We start from the raw sequence: 17689 nt of genomic DNA on the forward strand, positions 1-17689 counted from the left end.
CGTGGTAGATAGCTGTCTTGCCGACCAGAGAAAAGCTCGGGTCGATAAGAAAAGCAGCAGCAGCATTCTGCCAAGCTATTCTGAGAGAGACCTCCCTGAGAAAACGCAGCGCTGGAGAAGCGAGACGATGCTAACGCCAGGCTAACTATAGCACGGAGTTTCGTGCCGATGCTACACGCTAATAGGAGAGCAGAACCGCGATCGGCAAACCCCTTTTTCACCAAGCTATTCCTGGACGGAACGATTTTCTATTCTCCTTGAAACCTAGTAACGCTCCGCACGGAACAGCAACTACAACACGAGAAATAAATGCACGTCAGATTGCTGCGGCGAACGCTGCATCGTGTGCATTTTGTGCTCTGTTACCGCACACGTGGAGGCGGTCGATCAGGAAAACCTAAGCTGTTGGAATTCTCTCCAGAAATCGTTTTGTTTAACAGTGTTGCCTAGTGGGGCGCTGTAAAAAATTGTCTAGATTTTTTAAATGGCTTCTTAACTTGTAATTCTTCATTTACAAGTTTTGTTGTTGCCTTGTGGAACACTGTGAAAAATTTTCTAGATTTTCTAAGTGGCTTCTTAACTTGTAATTCTTCATTTACAAGTCTTGAAAAATACTCTTCCTAACGTGGAGGGAAGAATTATTTCTGCGACACTATTCTGCCGAAGTTCTTCACCTAAGTTTATTTAATGTTTCTCGTTTCAGAGATCTCTAGAAATTTTTCTGAACGTTGTGAGTAATGTTCTTTTCATTTATCGATCGTATAATTGCTAATAAAAGATGTAATGATGCTCTCGGCGCACTGGTTCGATCAAATTATACTTCAAAGCTCGTGAGTAATGATTTGATAGGATCTTGACAATTTCAGTGATACAAAATCTATAAAATTGATGATTTAGCGAAGAATACAGGCCGGATTAAAATAAGGTAGCTCCGGAAGAGAATTTGTTTCCCCGGGGAAGAATCCATCAGGATTTGAGCATTGTTGCGTGTAAGTCTCGGGCGTCTATCAATGGGAAATGAAAGTTGCGGCAGCGTTTGAAACGCATCCAGCCACGGAATGCCATCGTCGACGTATCGGCGTCGGTACATCCTCGTTTGTATATTTTTTTCTCCGTTTCATTCGGTTCCGGTTGGTCGTGCAGACCGATGGGAAAACGAGACGCGTCGCGCCGGGAAGGCAATTCCCGAAAATTTTCCTGGCGCAACGGTATCCGATCATCTGGATTAGCCTTTAATATTGGCCCGGGTGCTTGGCGTGCCGCCAGATTGAATATAATTGATATCGATTCGCGTTGACGCCGCCGCACGCCACTGCATCGTTTTAACGTTTAATTACAATAAACGGGTTAAGGTATGATTTCTAATCGACGTTAAACTCGTTGGGCGAGAACGCGCGGGCGTCGCGCCGCGCTTCGTTAACGAATACGCGGATCGATCCTGCAATTTCGCATTCGACGCAATCAGCGCCGACAATCTTTTTTAATCGACTGGCCGCAAATTGCTCCGCCAAATTATATCTTCTTAATTCCGTTCGTCACGAGAATTTTACATATCGCGCGGCTTAATTAAGCGTGGCCGCGTGTTCCAGCCAGCAAACTTTGTTAATACATTTCCCGAAATGGAATTTATCACTGCGCGAGACGTTCATTTGTATTTTTATCACGCCGACCGAATCGGCGATTCTTTGTGCCAACAGCTCTTGTTCCTTCGTTCACTATTTTCCTCCGAATTTTGTATTCTTGCTTTCTTAATGAGGCGGTAAAGCGCACATTTCCCTTGCGATAGATGTCGACAGATGTTTGAAAACTTAACTTTGCTCAGTGGAAAATTCGCCGGCGGACGCAGGCGACGTCGATTATCTAATTCGATTGCGTCGTCTAAATTTACCGAAGTCGTTCGACGGATAATAAATAAATCGTCGATCACGAGGCGACGGAGACCGGTAGATCCGAATGCCTTCTAAATCCGGAACGGTAATTAAAGACGCAGAAAAATAGCGATGCGAGGTAACGGTGGTCCACTTTCACCGATTCAGTCCAGATAATTCACGATGATGATCGCCAGACGACTTGATTAATCCTCGCAGGACCCGTCAGGATTAAATTTGACTCGGCTTTCGCGGAAATCGACGATGAAAATCGATCTTGTCTGCGCGCGCGCGCGCGGCGCAAGTAGAAGTGGCGCGCAATAGACGGACACGCTAGCCAACTCTGTGCGATACGCTCGTCCGTTTTTAATTTTCTCGAGATAAAAATTAGTTGCAGAGGATTTATTGGATTTAGAAATCGTTGCATCGTAGCGGAGCAGAAACTCTCGCACGGTTCCAACGTGATTTAATAATAACTTCGCAATTGCTCACTTGAACTTCCCACGTGTCACAGAAAATTCCGGCAGGAAGGAAAATAAACTTTGCGGGAACGTTGACAATGGCGGCCCCGCATAAAGCGGCTTTCTTCGCGGCGTTTAAATCGAGAGTTCCTCGAGGGACGCGAAGAGGTCCCCAAAACACGCGTTAAATTTACACCAAGGTCCCTTTTGTCCCCGTCTCGCTCTCTCGGTTAGCATAACGCGATAAATCATAGTGTTGCTCGCAATCGGAAAGGAATATTCGAGTCGGTGACCGGGAAACCCGAGAAAAATCGTGATGGGAACGCGTGGGACGTCGGACAGAGGCAGGAGAATCGTTCCGTTGCTTTCTCGCGTGGATCTTTCGTCGAAAACGAGCCGCCGGAAATCGAAGGTCTCCGTCTAAGTATAGCGCGCGCTCCTCGCTAGCGTAAGTCTGGCCACTGACGTCGAAAAGTGTCAGTATACCCTGGACCGACCGATTCCAGAACAACCACACGGCTGTATTCCGTCCCAGTGTCTCGTGAAAATCGCGCCGAAACGTTCAGGCTGAAGCGTAGTCCTCTCCGTTCGAGACGATCGATCGCGTATGGGTCGATGAAAAAGCCTCACGGTGTTTCCCTCGCGTGTGAAGTTCACAGTGCTTCGGATCTTTCCAGTTTCTTATTTCTCCCGAGACTCCCGTTTCAACCGAGATTCGACTCTCCTTTATTACACCGCTCCACCATCGCGGGAAAGACACTCGGATTTTATTTTATGCTCGAGCTTTGAAGAGTCCGTCATCATTTCCTGGGTACGTACACGAGACAACAAGCCGACGAATTCAATTCTCTTTCCCTTTGAACGGTTTCTTGCGGCTTCCGAGTCTACCTCGCGTCGATGGAGTGGGACTCTTCAGAAACTGTGCACTGTTTGTCTGTAAAGATGAGCCCTTGAAACATATTTATTCGAGACATTTCACATTTTTTTTAAATATTATAAACTTCACAATGCTCCAATGGACTTCCTCTAAACGTCCAACAAGTTTGGACCTTTTCCGGAATGCTCCGCGACGGTAGAGCATTAAATTTTCACGTGCAGCCGCGTCCGAGGGAAAGCTCTTTGTCCCAGAGATCAAAAGAGGATTTTCTCGAAGGTTTCCGCGGGAGGTTCGAAGAAGTTGACGAAGGTCTCCCACCGGGTTCAAGGAATCCTGACCGACGGAATAACGCGTTCCACCGTGCTTTCTACATCGGATTTAAACGTAAGAGAGAGACAGAAGAGGCTCGTGAAACGACGCCCACGATTTTCGCAGCGTTTCGCAGTCGGACAAAGGGAAATGCTGAATCACTCGACGCGCCATTCGATCGCTTGGCGCGAAAATAATAACGCGCCACGTGTGTTGTACCTGGCCGGCGCGTCATACCGATTCGACGAATTCCTCCTCCCGAAACACGGAAAACATAAACCAGGAAATTTGTGTCAATGTGCTCGGAAAGTTCCCGGACTCGATTCACGCGCAGTATGATTTTCTTTGTCTCGCGGGGATTTCCAAGAAAATTTTCGGCGAACAACAAAGACGGTGCAAAGTTCGGGGATGTTTGTTTCTCCTGGAACGATTTCAATTCGCACGGCCGCTTTTGTATTAATAGCTCGGGCTTTGAGAGAACCGTTTTATTTTAACAATCTTTACAGAACCATTTTTATATAATTGTATACTTTGTTGTTCATGCTGATGAAGGAGCTACATAATTTTCAGTCGTGTTTGAGAGTAAAACACTTTGATTTTTCAAGACAGGTCTTGTTCAAGGGAGTACAGCTCGTACAATTTTTAGTATTTTGGCTTGAAAAAAATACAACATATGCTTCGAACCACGAGGAACACTTACGCAAAAATTCGAAGCAGGACATTGCTCTCATTTCTGTAAAAAAATTCCGAAATATGAATGAACAGCGTCCGGTTCAGAATGAATTTTCCCCGAAATCTGCGGAAGACGGTGTCTGGGAGAAGCGTCCCCGTCAAAACAATGGAAATCTGCAGAAGCTGGCTAAGTCTCGCAGCTTCCAGCCCCGCTGTCAGGATTAACATCCCTCTTCCCGACATCCAGAAAGTTGCTAACACAATAGCGCCTAGCCGCCTGTTGCACCACGGAATTCGCTTTAAGATCAACAAGTGGTTCGTCTAAGAGTAACAATGCTTTCTAATGCGCGGGCCAGCGTTTCCGGCGCGGCAGTACCTAGAACCACGAGAAAGATCCGACGATTGGTCCTTGCCACGGCCTTCCAACTCGTCGATCTTGCGAAACACACGCGAGAATCGTTTTAGCCCGGCTGTCGGCCAACGTGTCCGCGAACGCTTCGAATAATCTCGTTCGACGGTGCTTCGACGGGAATCCGCCTCGAATCCTGCTCGAATCCCCGGTTTTATATTTAAACCAGAAACATCCGAGCCGTTCCGCGTTGATTCCACGCGCGAGTTATCAATGATTTTTCACGGAGGCGCGAACCACTGTGTAAATATTTCGGTATATCGACGGAACCTTGCACCGCGACTTGAATACCTACAAACTTGCCCTTAGAAATCATTTTTAGAACGTCAGCAAGGATTTCATGCATCTATGAAACTGCAAAATTATCTAGAGAATCTAAAAATACCGATGTACCGTTTCCAAATCTCTATAAAATTATTAAGAAAATAAAATCTGCAGTCTATTTCATTTGTGGATTTCGACATTTTTCAAAAAATGTCTTCTTCTTTTTGTTTCACCGACCTGTCCAGTAATTTTTTATTATTTCCGACCGTCTGTATTATTTTTACCAAGGTGGAATCTTTGCACAGACGCAACATCCACTTCCACGTGAAAAAAAACGTGCACAGTCCGAGGTCGATTAAGCCAACAGCTTATCGCGAACCTCGGCGATGCGGTTATTTTACGATCCTCTAGCAAAACCGACCCACGTAACCGTTCCGATTTACACGTTCTTTGACGACGTGTAAAACTGTTCTTCGCGGAGAGAATCCATACATTGAACGCGATAAATCGTCTAGATTCCACACACCGGTCGCGGAATATTCTTAGATCAGGATGCTGTTTTCGATCCTTGAGGCTTAGGGGAGACAGCAATATTAATAGTCGCCATCGGAACATTCCGAATACACTTTGCAGTCTCGCTGTACAATCTGAGAGATTTGCCAGGATATTTTCTACGAGGCTTCAGCTTCCTAATAATGAATTGAACAGTGAAGCTCGTCGATGATCCATCTTCTTGCAGTTTTACAAGATTTTCCAGAATATTTTACACGATGTTTGAACTTTTGCCTGAATTTTTACAAGCTTCGCCAGAATGTTCTCCACAATTGGAAGCTTGAACCTTCGAACAACACTTTCGAATAATATCCATGCTCATGCCAGAATATTTTACACGATGCTTGAACATCCGAATAATAGATTCAACAGTGAAATTCGTCGATGATTCGATTTGTACAAGCTTCGCCAAACTGTTCTGTGAAAGCTTGGACTTTCGAGCAACACTTTCGAATACCATCCACGTTCATGCCATGATATTTTTCACGATGTTTGAGCATCCGAATAATGGATTCGGCAGAGAAGTTGGCCGATGATCCGATGATGGTAATGAAAGATCCCCGGGTGTAAATTGCCCGGGGAATTTCGGGACGCTTCGGTGAACGAAGCACGAGACTGTAACACGTCTGGCAAGCTTCGGCTCTAATTGCAAGACGAAGTCGACGTTCGGGGTAATTTGCAACGCGCGAAGTACAGAGGACCCCCTCTCTCCTCGGGTTCGCCCATCCCCTCGTCATCCTCGCGAATGATACACCGTCTCTCGAAATAGAAGTGCAACGACACCGACGAGATCTTGACATTGTCTTGGCAGCCACGGGCCACATTGTTTCTGAGAAAAATGGAAACGATTAAGCCGAGTCGCAAAACACGTTCACTGGACACTCGTGTCATTTACTACGATCATTTTTCTTGCATTTTATCTGTCGATTCAATCTGCATTTGGACGAACTATGTACACGAACTCATGTGCGATTTTTATGCAATATCCTTTTTAATTCTTGTAAGTTAAATAATCGGTGAATGGTGGCGATGAATAGGCGATTATAAGGAGAGAGCCCCTCAGTTTCGTAGAATGCACAATGCGTGGTAAAACCAATGAATAACGACTTGGCACAATGGCATTCTCGAATTGCAACAGTCCACGGATTAGTCGTTCGAACTATTTATTATCTGCGACTTCGTATTTCATCGCGTGACGTAAGGATCGCGAATACGTAGGATCGAGTTTGATCCCCGTGACGCAGATCGGTTCGTCGGATGGAATAAATAAGTCTAGCGTGTTCGAGGCGTAAGGCACACATTGCGAAATATTATTCGGTAACATACGCGAAAATCGCCAGACGCGACTGTCAATGATCATTCGACGATCATCGATGACCGACGACGATTCCAGTTTCACACATAGCGAAACTAGGATTTTAAAATAATTTTTTGGGTAGAGAGAAAATTCAGTAAATTTATTTTTTTTAAATGACGAAACTTTGGATACATTCTTGTCATTTTTACGAACTTGTGTAAAGTCACTTTTAGAGCTTGGTGAACCTAGGGTTAAGAATAGAGGACGACAAGCTAATCCAGAATCGACTATACATCATAAAGCGTTGACGAGCGGATATAAACAGGAACGCAGGAATTTTTAGACAGTACGTCAGTGGACGGCAAAGTGAACGGTGATCCGAAATAGTAATCCCGAACAGACGTCCGATTCTACCGGTGCTATCGACTAGCTCTCTTTATGTATCTTAGAAGACACAGCGTCCTTTTCATTTCAATTACGTACGTTCGGTGTGCTTCTATATCATCTGCGTGATGTCAGACTGTACAGAGTGATCCAAAAGTGCTGGCCAATATTTATTTATCGATATGAAGTATTCTCGTGAATACAGCTTCGTCTCTGCCATCTTGATTTGGAACTGGTCCAGCCGAGCACTTTTGAGTCGCCCTGTAGCAATGAAAATAAAATATTTTCTTTTCGTAAAGATTCGCACGACAGTAATAATTAGACAGCGGATTTTACGCATTTATGACAAAAATGGGCAGGCATAATTTAAAACAATAGAAACATTAGAAGAATTTAAAAATACTATTATATTATTTTCGACCTGTTGAACGTATTAAGAAAGAAAATAAATTTCTATTTCCCTCCAGTTTGTTGCAAATTAGGTAGAACATTTTTATTTTGCATAAGGATCCGCTGTGTAGTAAGATTGGGTTAAGGGAGCGGCAACTTTGAATCAAAATAGATCCGAGCAGGGATCGAAGCGAGATCAAGGAGCAGGGAGCGAGCGTAACAAGTGTTTGTTGCATGTTTCAGGCATGGAGCAGTTCGAGCAACTGCTAACGTGCGCGATATGCCTGGACCGATACAGGAACCCGAAGCTTTTGCCATGCCAGCACAGCTTTTGCATGGAACCCTGCATGGATGGCCTCGTTGACTACGTGAGACGACAGGTCAAGTGTCCGGAATGCAGGGCGGAACATCGTATACCTTACCAAGTGAGTATCAAACAAACTATCAACCGGAGCCGCGCGACCAACTTTTCCCTCTTGAAAATTACCTCAGACAAACCGACCCCTTCAAATTCCAAAACATAGCGACTCGTATAAAAAGTTATTAAAAGATTATACGAGCGATTACCGGATCTGAATCCTCTTTTATTTAATTTGCAAAGTACCCAGACCACCCGCAAAGAAAATAGAATTACGATTGATGTAAATGTTCCTTTGAATTTCCCCGTGAAGAGGCGAAAGTGCGGAAAGTTCGTGAAAGTTCGTAACAAAAACGAGATGAAAAGAGGTTCTTCCTCTTCCATCGTTGAAGAGGATCGTTCCCACGGTTCCCGGAAGCGAAAGATCAATTTCCACCGAGGAGGAAACATTGCTCTCGGGATAAATCGCGCGGCGATATGAAACCGTCCGCGATGCAAATGCATCTGTACGCGCGCTTTTCAAATGAACCATACGGCACCGGAGAACACGGTTCCCCGAACCGGGTATAATGCGCGCGGCCGTCTCATCTTTATTCAGCGTCGAATCTGCGGCCCCGGGATCCCTCATGAAAGTGGATGAAGTTTCGCGTTTCATAGCGTGACACCTCTCACGAGCCATTTGTCTTACTTCCCCCACCACCCTTTGCCCCGCCAAGCCGGCAACATCAAACGGTCTGTCGTCGTTAATTAAAGCCACGAAGGAACCATCGACCCGAAGATTCCCTATGAAATTCAATTCCGGATAAAAGAGACCTGGAAAAGTTCTCCTCGGGAAACCAGGTATCGAAAACTCTTCTAAAATCAGCTCGGACTCTTCAAGCAATTAGAGAGAACCAATTATTATTTTATTAGTTCGACAGATTAGCTAGAACTAATAAAATTTGGTTCGCTTGGCAAATTGTGGTAAAAATTAATTTTTAAAACAATGTTTGCATTGATTGCAAGACACAGGAGCCAAATAAAAATTTCATTCTTCTTTTAATTATCCTATTAAGGCGAAACTAATACACTGGCGGCCTTAAGTCTTTTTAATGCCTCCGCTGTTTTAAATTGTACATATCCATTTTTGTCATAAATGCCTAAAATCCGCAGTCTAGTAATTATAAAGAACCAGCTATAATTTTATTAGTGGAGAAAATTAGCGAAAACATAGTAAAAATTAATTTTAAAGTCTGTTAAAAATATATTTAAAGTGTGGACATTTAAATATCAATTAAATTCCTGATTGTTAACTTGCAATTGGTCCTTTAAGCTTCGAAGAGTTGATTTTGGAGCAGTTTCAACTCCAGAAAGGAATTTCTTTCTACAGGCGGAGTCTCCGCGACGATGTCGGACGACTCGCCAGCAAGTTCTCTGTGATCTAACGAACATTGTGTTGTCGCAGGGTGTCCAGGCGTTTCCAACGAACGTGACCCTCCAGCGATTCCTGGAATTGCACATCGAGATCACCGGGGAGCTGCCGGACCCGACCAGCGGCCAGACAATGGAACGTTGCGGCGTTTGCTCCGAGAAAAGCTACTGCTCCCTCTGTGTCCACTGTGAGAAAAAGTGTTGCCCCGAGTGCAAGGACGCTCACATGGACATCCTCAGGCGTGAAATTACGCGCATCAATTCCCAGGTACGAGAATTCCCCGTGGCGATCGTGGGGATCCTTTTCGAATACCTCGCGCCTGCAAACGGTCCACCCACGCGACCTCCTACACACACCCCTTTCCTTCCCACCAACCCCGCAGGATCATGGAATTTACGGAGAATCGTTGTTTCCCCCGAACCATACGGGATTGGACCGCGTCGGGAGATTGTTTTTTACGTGAAACAATTTCTCACCCCGCAGACTTTTCATTATTTTCTCGCGTGTAAAGCTGCGTGGAGATATTTAATACTGCGAGACACTTCGCAGCCCCTTATTTTGTGGGTCGCTGGAGGCGCTGTGTGGATCCTGTCGGAAATTGGCGACACTTCATCCACCACAGGCGGGGATCGAATTTAAAAACTGGTACAGTACTAAACCTTTGCAGTAGATCACCAAAAAATAAATAAAGTAGGCAAGAAGAGCACGCAGCAAATAATTAATTTACCTCGAAGGGCGACAGAACATTCTCCGCGTATCCATCAGGGACGTTCCCAGGGGGTTGATAGAAGCAGACAATATAGGTTTCGCCGTCGCCACCGATCGCCATACCGATTCCCATCGAGGTGGTCCCTTTCCATACTAGTTGCGTGAAGTGTCGCACGTCTTCGGTGTTTTTCACAGTCTCCTCGCCGTACTTGAAGTATCTACCCTCCCGGTACCTGGGAACCAATTAAATACGGGCGCACGTAGCCCCGGGAACCATTTGAATTTCAAATCCGATCGGCGAACACGTCTCCGCGTAAAATAGCAATGGCATCGGGGTAATAGGTTTTCAATGTTTGTCGGGGACTAACCAGAGTTCCAGCGGATCCTCTGGCTTTACATTTTCTGGCGCGCCCCGAAGGAACCCCGCGAATATGTTCTCCCCGTACTCCGGATCCGATTTGTACACGGGGACACCCTGCACAGCCAATTGGTCCGCCCATTCTTGCGCGGACTCGCTCAGCTGCAAATTCGGGAGACTGATCAGTACCATTGATCGCTCGGAAATATCCCTGTACCGCCCCTAATTTCCATCAGATTTACTGGAAATTCCGAAACCCTCTCCGAAACAGGCAATTCTCCCTGGACCATTAAACCAATTTCGCGAAACCTCGTTTATTCCCGACGTTATATTCCGAATAATGCTCGAAGACTCTAAAAGAATAATTCTGGTAATCAATCTTTCATGAATTCCTCGTTCGCTCGGAATCTGTTAAATAGACAGCGGATTTTATGACAAAAATGAGTAGACGTAATTTAAAACAGTAAAAATATTGGAAGAATTTTAAAATGCTATTATATTATTTTCAAGTTAAGAAAGAAAATGAATGTCTATTTCACGCCAGATTGTTGCAATTCAGGTAGAAAAAATTCTTATTTTGCTAAATCTTTGGCGCAACAAGACCCGCTTGGATTTACGATCGTCTGAATATTAGGTCGTTCGGAAAGTAATATCTGGACAGCTGACATTTCGGACGTCACATTTCCTGCCTTGTAGTACTTTCTACCTCCCCAAATTCTACGAGCACGGGATCTTTGAATCGCCTGAAAAATCGCGAAAGATCACAGAACAAAATGTCATTAAACCAGTTCTAAATGATAAAAACTTGGCTTTCATTGTCCCACGAGAAAACGCAATGATTTTCCGAGCGGCCTAATAAATAAATCCCGGTCGAACGGATTAATAGAAAAGATATATTTCCTCGCGCGGAGTATTTATCCGAGGGACACACAGCGGTTCCATTTTTCACGGGGATGTACCGATACGCGGGACAAATGGAATATTTCCTGGAAAAATAAGAACGCGGCCGTACCTCATCGATAATTTCCAACGGCGGTGAATTGTGGGTCTCTCTGTACTGATTATGCAGCTGCAGGAATGCATCGGCGAAGTCCGGAGGGAATTGTCTGGGAACGAGACTGCTGTTATTGCGCATTCGCTCGATGAAAACGTTCCGTTGCATACTTACGCCATGATTTATTTATGTAAGAAACACACGGTGCAACATGTTGATTAATATTTGATGCAGAGCGAGCACGGTCGCGGAATGGAAAGGTGAAATTCGACTACATTTTCGTGGACGGGGAGGTGACGCGCGGATGGTTTTAGGTTAGGCGAGCAGGAAGCGTCGACATCGTTGCAAACAATCGCGAAACAGATTCCGGGCTGCTTTTCCGGCGCGGGTCGCGTCTTTGTTCCGGCACAATGGCGGACTTAATGAAATGCTTCGCGTCGCGCTCAAAAGTTTAATCCTGGAGATGGGGGCGCGGCGATATATTCGAATCGTCCTTCGCGTATCGGACGCGAGATGCGATTCGATTCGGTTCGACCGCGCGAATTCAGGTCAAACAGAACCATCCTGCAACTACGCGCTATGCACTGGCCCGGCCGAAAATAAACCGGCCGTATATTTGCTCGCCCCCTAATGCGTGCAAAACAAACGCCCCCTCCGTGTGAATTCTATTTCCATGCGAAACACCCGACGGAAATACACCTGGTGAAAAATCATCTTCCGGGGTCCTTCGCGGGCTCCAGTTGCCTGGCCCTGAAACCGCTCGAATCGGCATTTGGAAATTCCATTCGGCTTCCATTTGAATAAATTACTTGGCCCTGATCGCGGATAATTATCTCACGCGATCGTAACTCAGTATTTAAACAATTAAAAGGCAAGTGAGCATTTATTTCTTTCTTTTTACTTCTAGTTAAATCTACAAAGTCTTCGATGTATCTGACAATGAATTTGACACAAATAGAGAATTTCGAAGTGAAATCCTGCTAAAGTCCTGCTTCCTTAACGTTCCGTGCCTGCTTACGATGCAAGCGGGTCAACCAGAGCAATTAACAGCGTCCCAGGATAATTATCGCAACGTCCGAACGAATCACAAATCAGCTTGTCAGTGAGTCGGGTCCTGCTGATCCTTTTTATCGTCCTGTAGACCGGTTTACGACGCGAGTAGTTCGACCGGAGCAATTAGCAAGGTGCCGGGGGTAATTGTCGGGGAGCGTTTCCACGGAAGATTCTGACGGATGGTCGGTTAATCCTGTTTGCAGATACGCAGAGGGTTGCACAGGCTGCAGGACGCGTTGGCGCTTGTGGAGAAGAACACGCTGGGTCTGCAAACAAACTGCGCCTCGGTCACGGAAGAGGTGGACGAGATTTATCGGAGGCTGAGCAAGGCTTTGAAAGACCGTACGGAACATCTGCGTAACGAGGTCGATCGATACCTGAGCACCGAGCTCAGAGGCCTGATCCAGCTCAAAGAGAATCTCGAATTGGAGATCGCGAACATCCAGAGCAACTGCGACCTGGCGGAGGCTCACATCAACGAGAACGTGCCGTGGGACGATTCCGAACTTCTCGACACAAAGGAGCTATTCCTGCGCACCGTGGAATTCATCAGGTTCGTCGACCCCCCCTTCATCCAACCATAATCCGTCGCCTCTCTTATTTTTCAGTCGCAACCCTCCGTCCTTCTCCCCCCACCGCTCGCCCATCGGATTACGACATAAGTAATAGGTCCACGGGAATTACCCAGCTGGGAGCACGTTCCGCCAGAGACACGGAGGAACGTAACCTTTTATTTTCGAACCTTGTTGGCCCGAGGGCCAGCACAGCCTCTCCAATAAGAAAACAAATTCCACGCCGATACCTGTTATCTCTCGAAAAGCGCGCGTGCTGCTCCTTCGGGACCGCTCCGCGGGATTCGGATCCCATTTTTCCAGAAACCTGCCCCTCCTTTAATTACATTGGAGTATCTTTTTGTTTAGTGAACGTGTCGGCTGATCAATGATATTGAATTTTCAGGGAGTAGACGTAGATATTTGAATTGGAGATGACGAAGAATTCACTGATAATTTTCCGAGCATTTAGTATCACGCTTTACGGGCATTTCAGCCGAAGGTAGAAAAAGCAAAGTATGATTTTCCGTGGCGAAAATAATCGCGAGGCGAGAGTGCGCGTTCCAAGAAGCTCGCGATCGCGATAAAAGCAATACGTCCCCGCGGCTAATACGTAGTACGATTGTAGGATATATGGCGACACTTACACGGGCCATCCCCGGCAAGGCGAACGCCATAAATCTCTGGTTCCATCGGGAAGCTAAAAGCCGGCCGTATTCTCAAAGGGGAGCGTGCCACGCTTGCGGACCGCAGTCGGAAAATAATGAAAGTTTCCCTCTAATTTTATAACAATCGTAGTCGGGTACGTGGCACGCCGCACTTTTCCAAATTGCTTCTCCGATATTCCGCGAGAACTTTCCGTCCTTCCCCGAGGTGTGCTCCACCCCCGCGTCCATCCCGTCGGGTTTGAACCTGGTGGGTACGATGGGGTAGCCAGGACCTAGGGACGAGTCAACTTTTGCACTCAATCCTCCGCGCTCGCATAATGCGAACCGAGAGCCTTTCATCCCGGAGCCTTGTCGAAAATTCTGCCTGCTCCTCCAGTTTGCCGCGCAGGCGACACCACGCGGCATACTAACCGACCCTTTCGCTTTTAAACGCTCCCCTGTCTACGGCCGTTCCGCAACGGTTATCGCTCTCGTCGATGAAAACGTTGGCCAGGGAACCACCGAGCCACAGGAACTTTGAAAAATTATACTGTGATTTTTGTTGGGGTGCTGAACTAACAAATACTCGGACGATCTGGGGGATGAAGAAATCAGAATAGCTTCTACGACCCTACACAGGAAAAGGAGTCTTCGAATCTTTAGGGGATGCTTGCGTTAACCCTTCTTACATTTTTTAGAAAAACATTTTTACTACAATCCTGAAGGGTGGCTAGACATCAGAGAGATTCGACGACTCTACTGCCTGGCATCATACAGTTCGAAAAATTATACTGTGCTTTTTGTTGGGGTGCTGAACTAACAAATACTGAGACGATCTGGGAGATGAAGAAATCATAATAGTCTTCTCCGACCCTAGACGAGAAAAAGGAGTCTTCGAATCTCAAATCTTGAATTAACCTTTCTCACCATTTTTAAGAAAACATGTTTCTCATAATTCTGAAGGGTTGGTAAGACGTCAGAGAGATTCGAGGACTGTCTGACATCATATAGTTCGTACTACCGAGACTTTCATGAGCATCGGAGGGTGTAAAATGGGAGTGTAGGGTTAATTGTCGCTGTGATTGCAGGAACTTCGAGTACGAGGCCGGGGATTACAGTCGTCGGGTGCGTTTCGTGATGGCGCACGATCCGAACCAGCTGGTCCTCCACGTGGCGGGTTACGGCGAGTTGAATATTAAGCCAGAAACCGGAAGCGGGGGTTTGCTAGGTAGCTCGAGCAGCCTGGTACCTCCTGGAGGATCACCAGGACTCATGAGGAGCAAGAGCGACCATCGTCTCGCTTCGCAGTACAGGCAACAAGAGGAGGAACGGCTTGCGAGAAATCGATACGTGCCTGAATACGAGTAATTATCTAGTTATTCACATTTTTATCCGACAATCTGAAACCCAACTGTTTCCTTCTCCTCCTACTTCTCTCTGTAAAACTTGCTACGGCAGTTTACCTTTCTAGACGCGCATCCACCTGCAGCTGCTTTGCATAACAGCCGCTGCTAAATAAACGCCAAGCAAACCGGGAACAACGAGTTCCTACCGTGGAGGGTAGTCTCGTTAAACTTCTTCCACGGGTTAAGCGGGGGCTCGAGAATTATGCGAATATTCCGGGAGATTACCGGGGAAATGTATTGCCGCGATTATGGCACTTTTCGTGGCGGCGAGAAACCGTGGCAAAAATAGTGTGGCTTCGAATGTACATAGCGCGTTGCGTTTCTTCCTCGTGATTCGGATATCGACGAGGATATCAGAGTCGATGTAGTTTATGAAATTGTTCAAGGTTTCCCTTCGTGCAAAATTGGAGGAGATGTGGGGAGCATGAAAGATGTAAAAATCGTAGGGGATACGGAGATCCTGGAAGGTATATAGATCAACGGAGATATATAAAAGTCGTGGGAGATACGATCATCGTGGAGGATATAAAGATCGAAGGCGATAGAAAAATCCAAGAAGTGTATAATATATGTACATAGAGCTGCTCAAATCTTTATAAATAATTAACGACGATGTAGAAATTGTAGGAAAAATCATGAAGATATAAAAGTCGTGGAAGATATGATTATCATGGAGAATATAAAAGTCGAAGGCGATGGAAAAATCCACGAAATGTATAGAGCTGTTCAAATCTTCATAAACAATTAAAGACGAAAAAAATCATAGAAGAATTGCAGCAGGTAGAAAATTAGTGAAGGATATAAAAATCGAAGGCGATGAAAAAATCTAGACGACGGAGACGACGTAGAAATTGTAGGAAAAGCTAAGAATTGCAGAAGATAGGAAATTCGTGGGGATTATAAATATCGCAGACACGGTCGCGCTAACGATCCGGCAGCTTGCAGAGAATTTCTGGAAAAGAAAAGGAGGTTCGAGAGGCTGGTCAGCGGGTGTTCTAAGGAGGAAGGAATTCAGCTTAGGTGACCGGTAAAAACTAGTCTGACCATGGACGCGTATTGCTTTGGACTATCGCCAAACGGGATCCGTGGCGGGCATACATTTTTCAGGATGTCCCACATATCTATTCTAGCGAATGTTATAAATACACGGTGCGGCTCTCCACCGGCCGTATCTTTTTCCCAGGGCCGTTTCGGAGCGGACCGAAGCGAAGAGGAGAGAAGAGTAGAAGTTCCTCGAGGCCGAAATAGGCGCGCTCGAGTTTAATTACTGGCCCGTTCCCGTGTGATCCGCCGCGACCGGTTTTATTAAGCCACCTCGTCAAAATGTAAATGAAAAGCTTCTGATATTATACACCCCCAACCCATGTCTCGCGTAATAAACAGTAATTAACGCTAGTCCTCGATACCGCAACAAGAAAACCGCAACTACCCCCTCGTGTATGGGTCTCTCCCTTTTCAACCCCTTCTAATTCGCTGGTCTTCCTGATAATTACGGTTAATTACTCGGCGGAGACTGCACGCAAGAAACTGCATTCATGCGAGAGCCTTTCGAAAGTTTTTCGACCGCCTTCGCTCGCTCGCTGTCGTGACTTATTTGTCGCTGGATTACAGGACGAGAGCTACCCTTTGATTTACCGAGCCAAAGAAAACGGTAAATGCCGTGCTAGCCAGGAAAAGAACGCTGCGTTCGCCTCGGAGAGGAAACTCCACGATCCCCGAGAAAAAATTAAAAATTTCAAGCGAGACGGAAAATCTGTTCAATACAAGATTACAGAAGGAGAACTACCTTTGAGGGTGGAAAACCATTTGTAATCCGACAAAGATACGATCAAATTATGCGGTAAACTACCCGCGATACCTCCTGCGGATTAAACATTTCTGTCGAGCTAGAAAATCAGACGAATGGGAGATCGTAGAGGGAACTGCCTTTGAGGGGAGATCGTGGGTGGAGAAAAAATTTGGAACAAGCTGAAAATCTGATTTAAAGGTAGATTGACCAAGTGAAATAAAATGGGAAATGTTCGTGATAAACTTTCCCCCGAGTTTGCCGAGCACAAGCACGCTCGTCGAGGGAAATTAAAAATTTTCGACGGCCAAGATATTCGGTCGGAACTTCGGTATTCCATCTTGTGTCTGACAACGGATAATTGAAAATTCTTTTATTGGCTGTTTGCGCGGTAGCCTCGCCGCTCCAGATTTCGTGAAACGTGTTCCGATTCGACAACAACGCCAATGAAAATTGTAAGACTTTCGAGTGGACTGAGGTGTTCGCAGGTGATTGCTCGAACCCTTCGGCGGTTCAATTAATATAAATCTAGCTGAGAACAATCGAGAAACGAGCGGCGTTTAAAAATATAATTGCATATTGAAATAGATTGAATTGAATTAAAGAGATTACACATTTCGGAAATTGAAGAGAGATAGACTTGAGGCAACCGTACGCGGCAGATTCCGAGAAAGCAGCGTCAAACCGGATCAATTACCGTGAACGCACACCTACCCCGATTTTCTCTCATTACGTAAATCTACGCCGCTGTCTGCGAAGCGATAATTAAGCAACACTCGGCTAAACCCGACGGGACTATTGCTGCGCACTGCCTTGAAAAGCAGATAACCCAGTTCCCGTAAAATCACGGGGAACGAAGCGCTCTCGGCAAAGGGATTAATCGTTATCCCTTCGACAGTCAACGTGGAATTACCATTCGAACTATAGGGTTTAT

At 45.9% G+C, this 17689-nt stretch overlaps 2 protein-coding genes across 9 annotated transcripts in view; one reads left to right on the forward strand and one right to left on the reverse strand.

Annotated features, from left to right (window-relative positions):
* LOC143211491 (uncharacterized) overlaps positions 1–12572 on the reverse strand; it is a 65342-nt gene extending 52770 nt beyond the window's left edge. Inside the window, exons 1-4 of one of the 2 annotated variants that reach the window (XM_076429237.1) lie at positions 11487–12572; positions 11331–11424; positions 10329–10480; positions 9980–10193 (exon numbers count right to left, since the gene is read on the reverse strand). In XM_076429237.1, the coding sequence (XP_076285352.1) occupies positions 9980–10193; positions 10329–10480; positions 11331–11424; positions 11487–11491 (465 nt within the window). In that variant the 5' untranslated portion in view covers positions 11492–12572. Of the gene's footprint in view, positions 1–9979; positions 10194–10328; positions 10481–11330 lie in introns of both variants that reach the window. The other variant, XM_076429236.1, reaches the window with a different exon arrangement.
* Positions 1–17689, forward strand: part of Tn (tripartite motif containing protein thin) — a 65471-nt gene that overhangs the window by 24152 nt on the left and 23630 nt on the right. For 5 of the 7 annotated variants that reach the window (XM_076429215.1, XM_076429218.1, XM_076429217.1 and 2 more), the window contains exons 3-6: positions 7727–7908; positions 9286–9519; positions 12569–12918; positions 14652–14927. In XM_076429215.1, coding sequence (XP_076285330.1) covers positions 7729–7908; positions 9286–9519; positions 12569–12918; positions 14652–14927 — 1040 coding nt within the window. In that variant the 5' untranslated portion in view covers positions 7727–7728. Of the gene's footprint in view, positions 1–2999; positions 3141–7043; positions 7189–7726; positions 7909–9285; positions 9520–12568; positions 12919–14651; positions 14928–17689 lie in introns of those variants that run through there. The other 2 variants (XM_076429212.1, XM_076429213.1) reach the window with 2 other exon arrangements.

The sequence above is a fragment of the Lasioglossum baleicum genome, chromosome 8 (assembly GCF_051020765.1).
Source record: "Lasioglossum baleicum chromosome 8, iyLasBale1, whole genome shotgun sequence".
In the NCBI taxonomy this organism is placed as follows: domain Eukaryota; kingdom Metazoa; phylum Arthropoda; class Insecta; order Hymenoptera; family Halictidae; genus Lasioglossum; species Lasioglossum baleicum.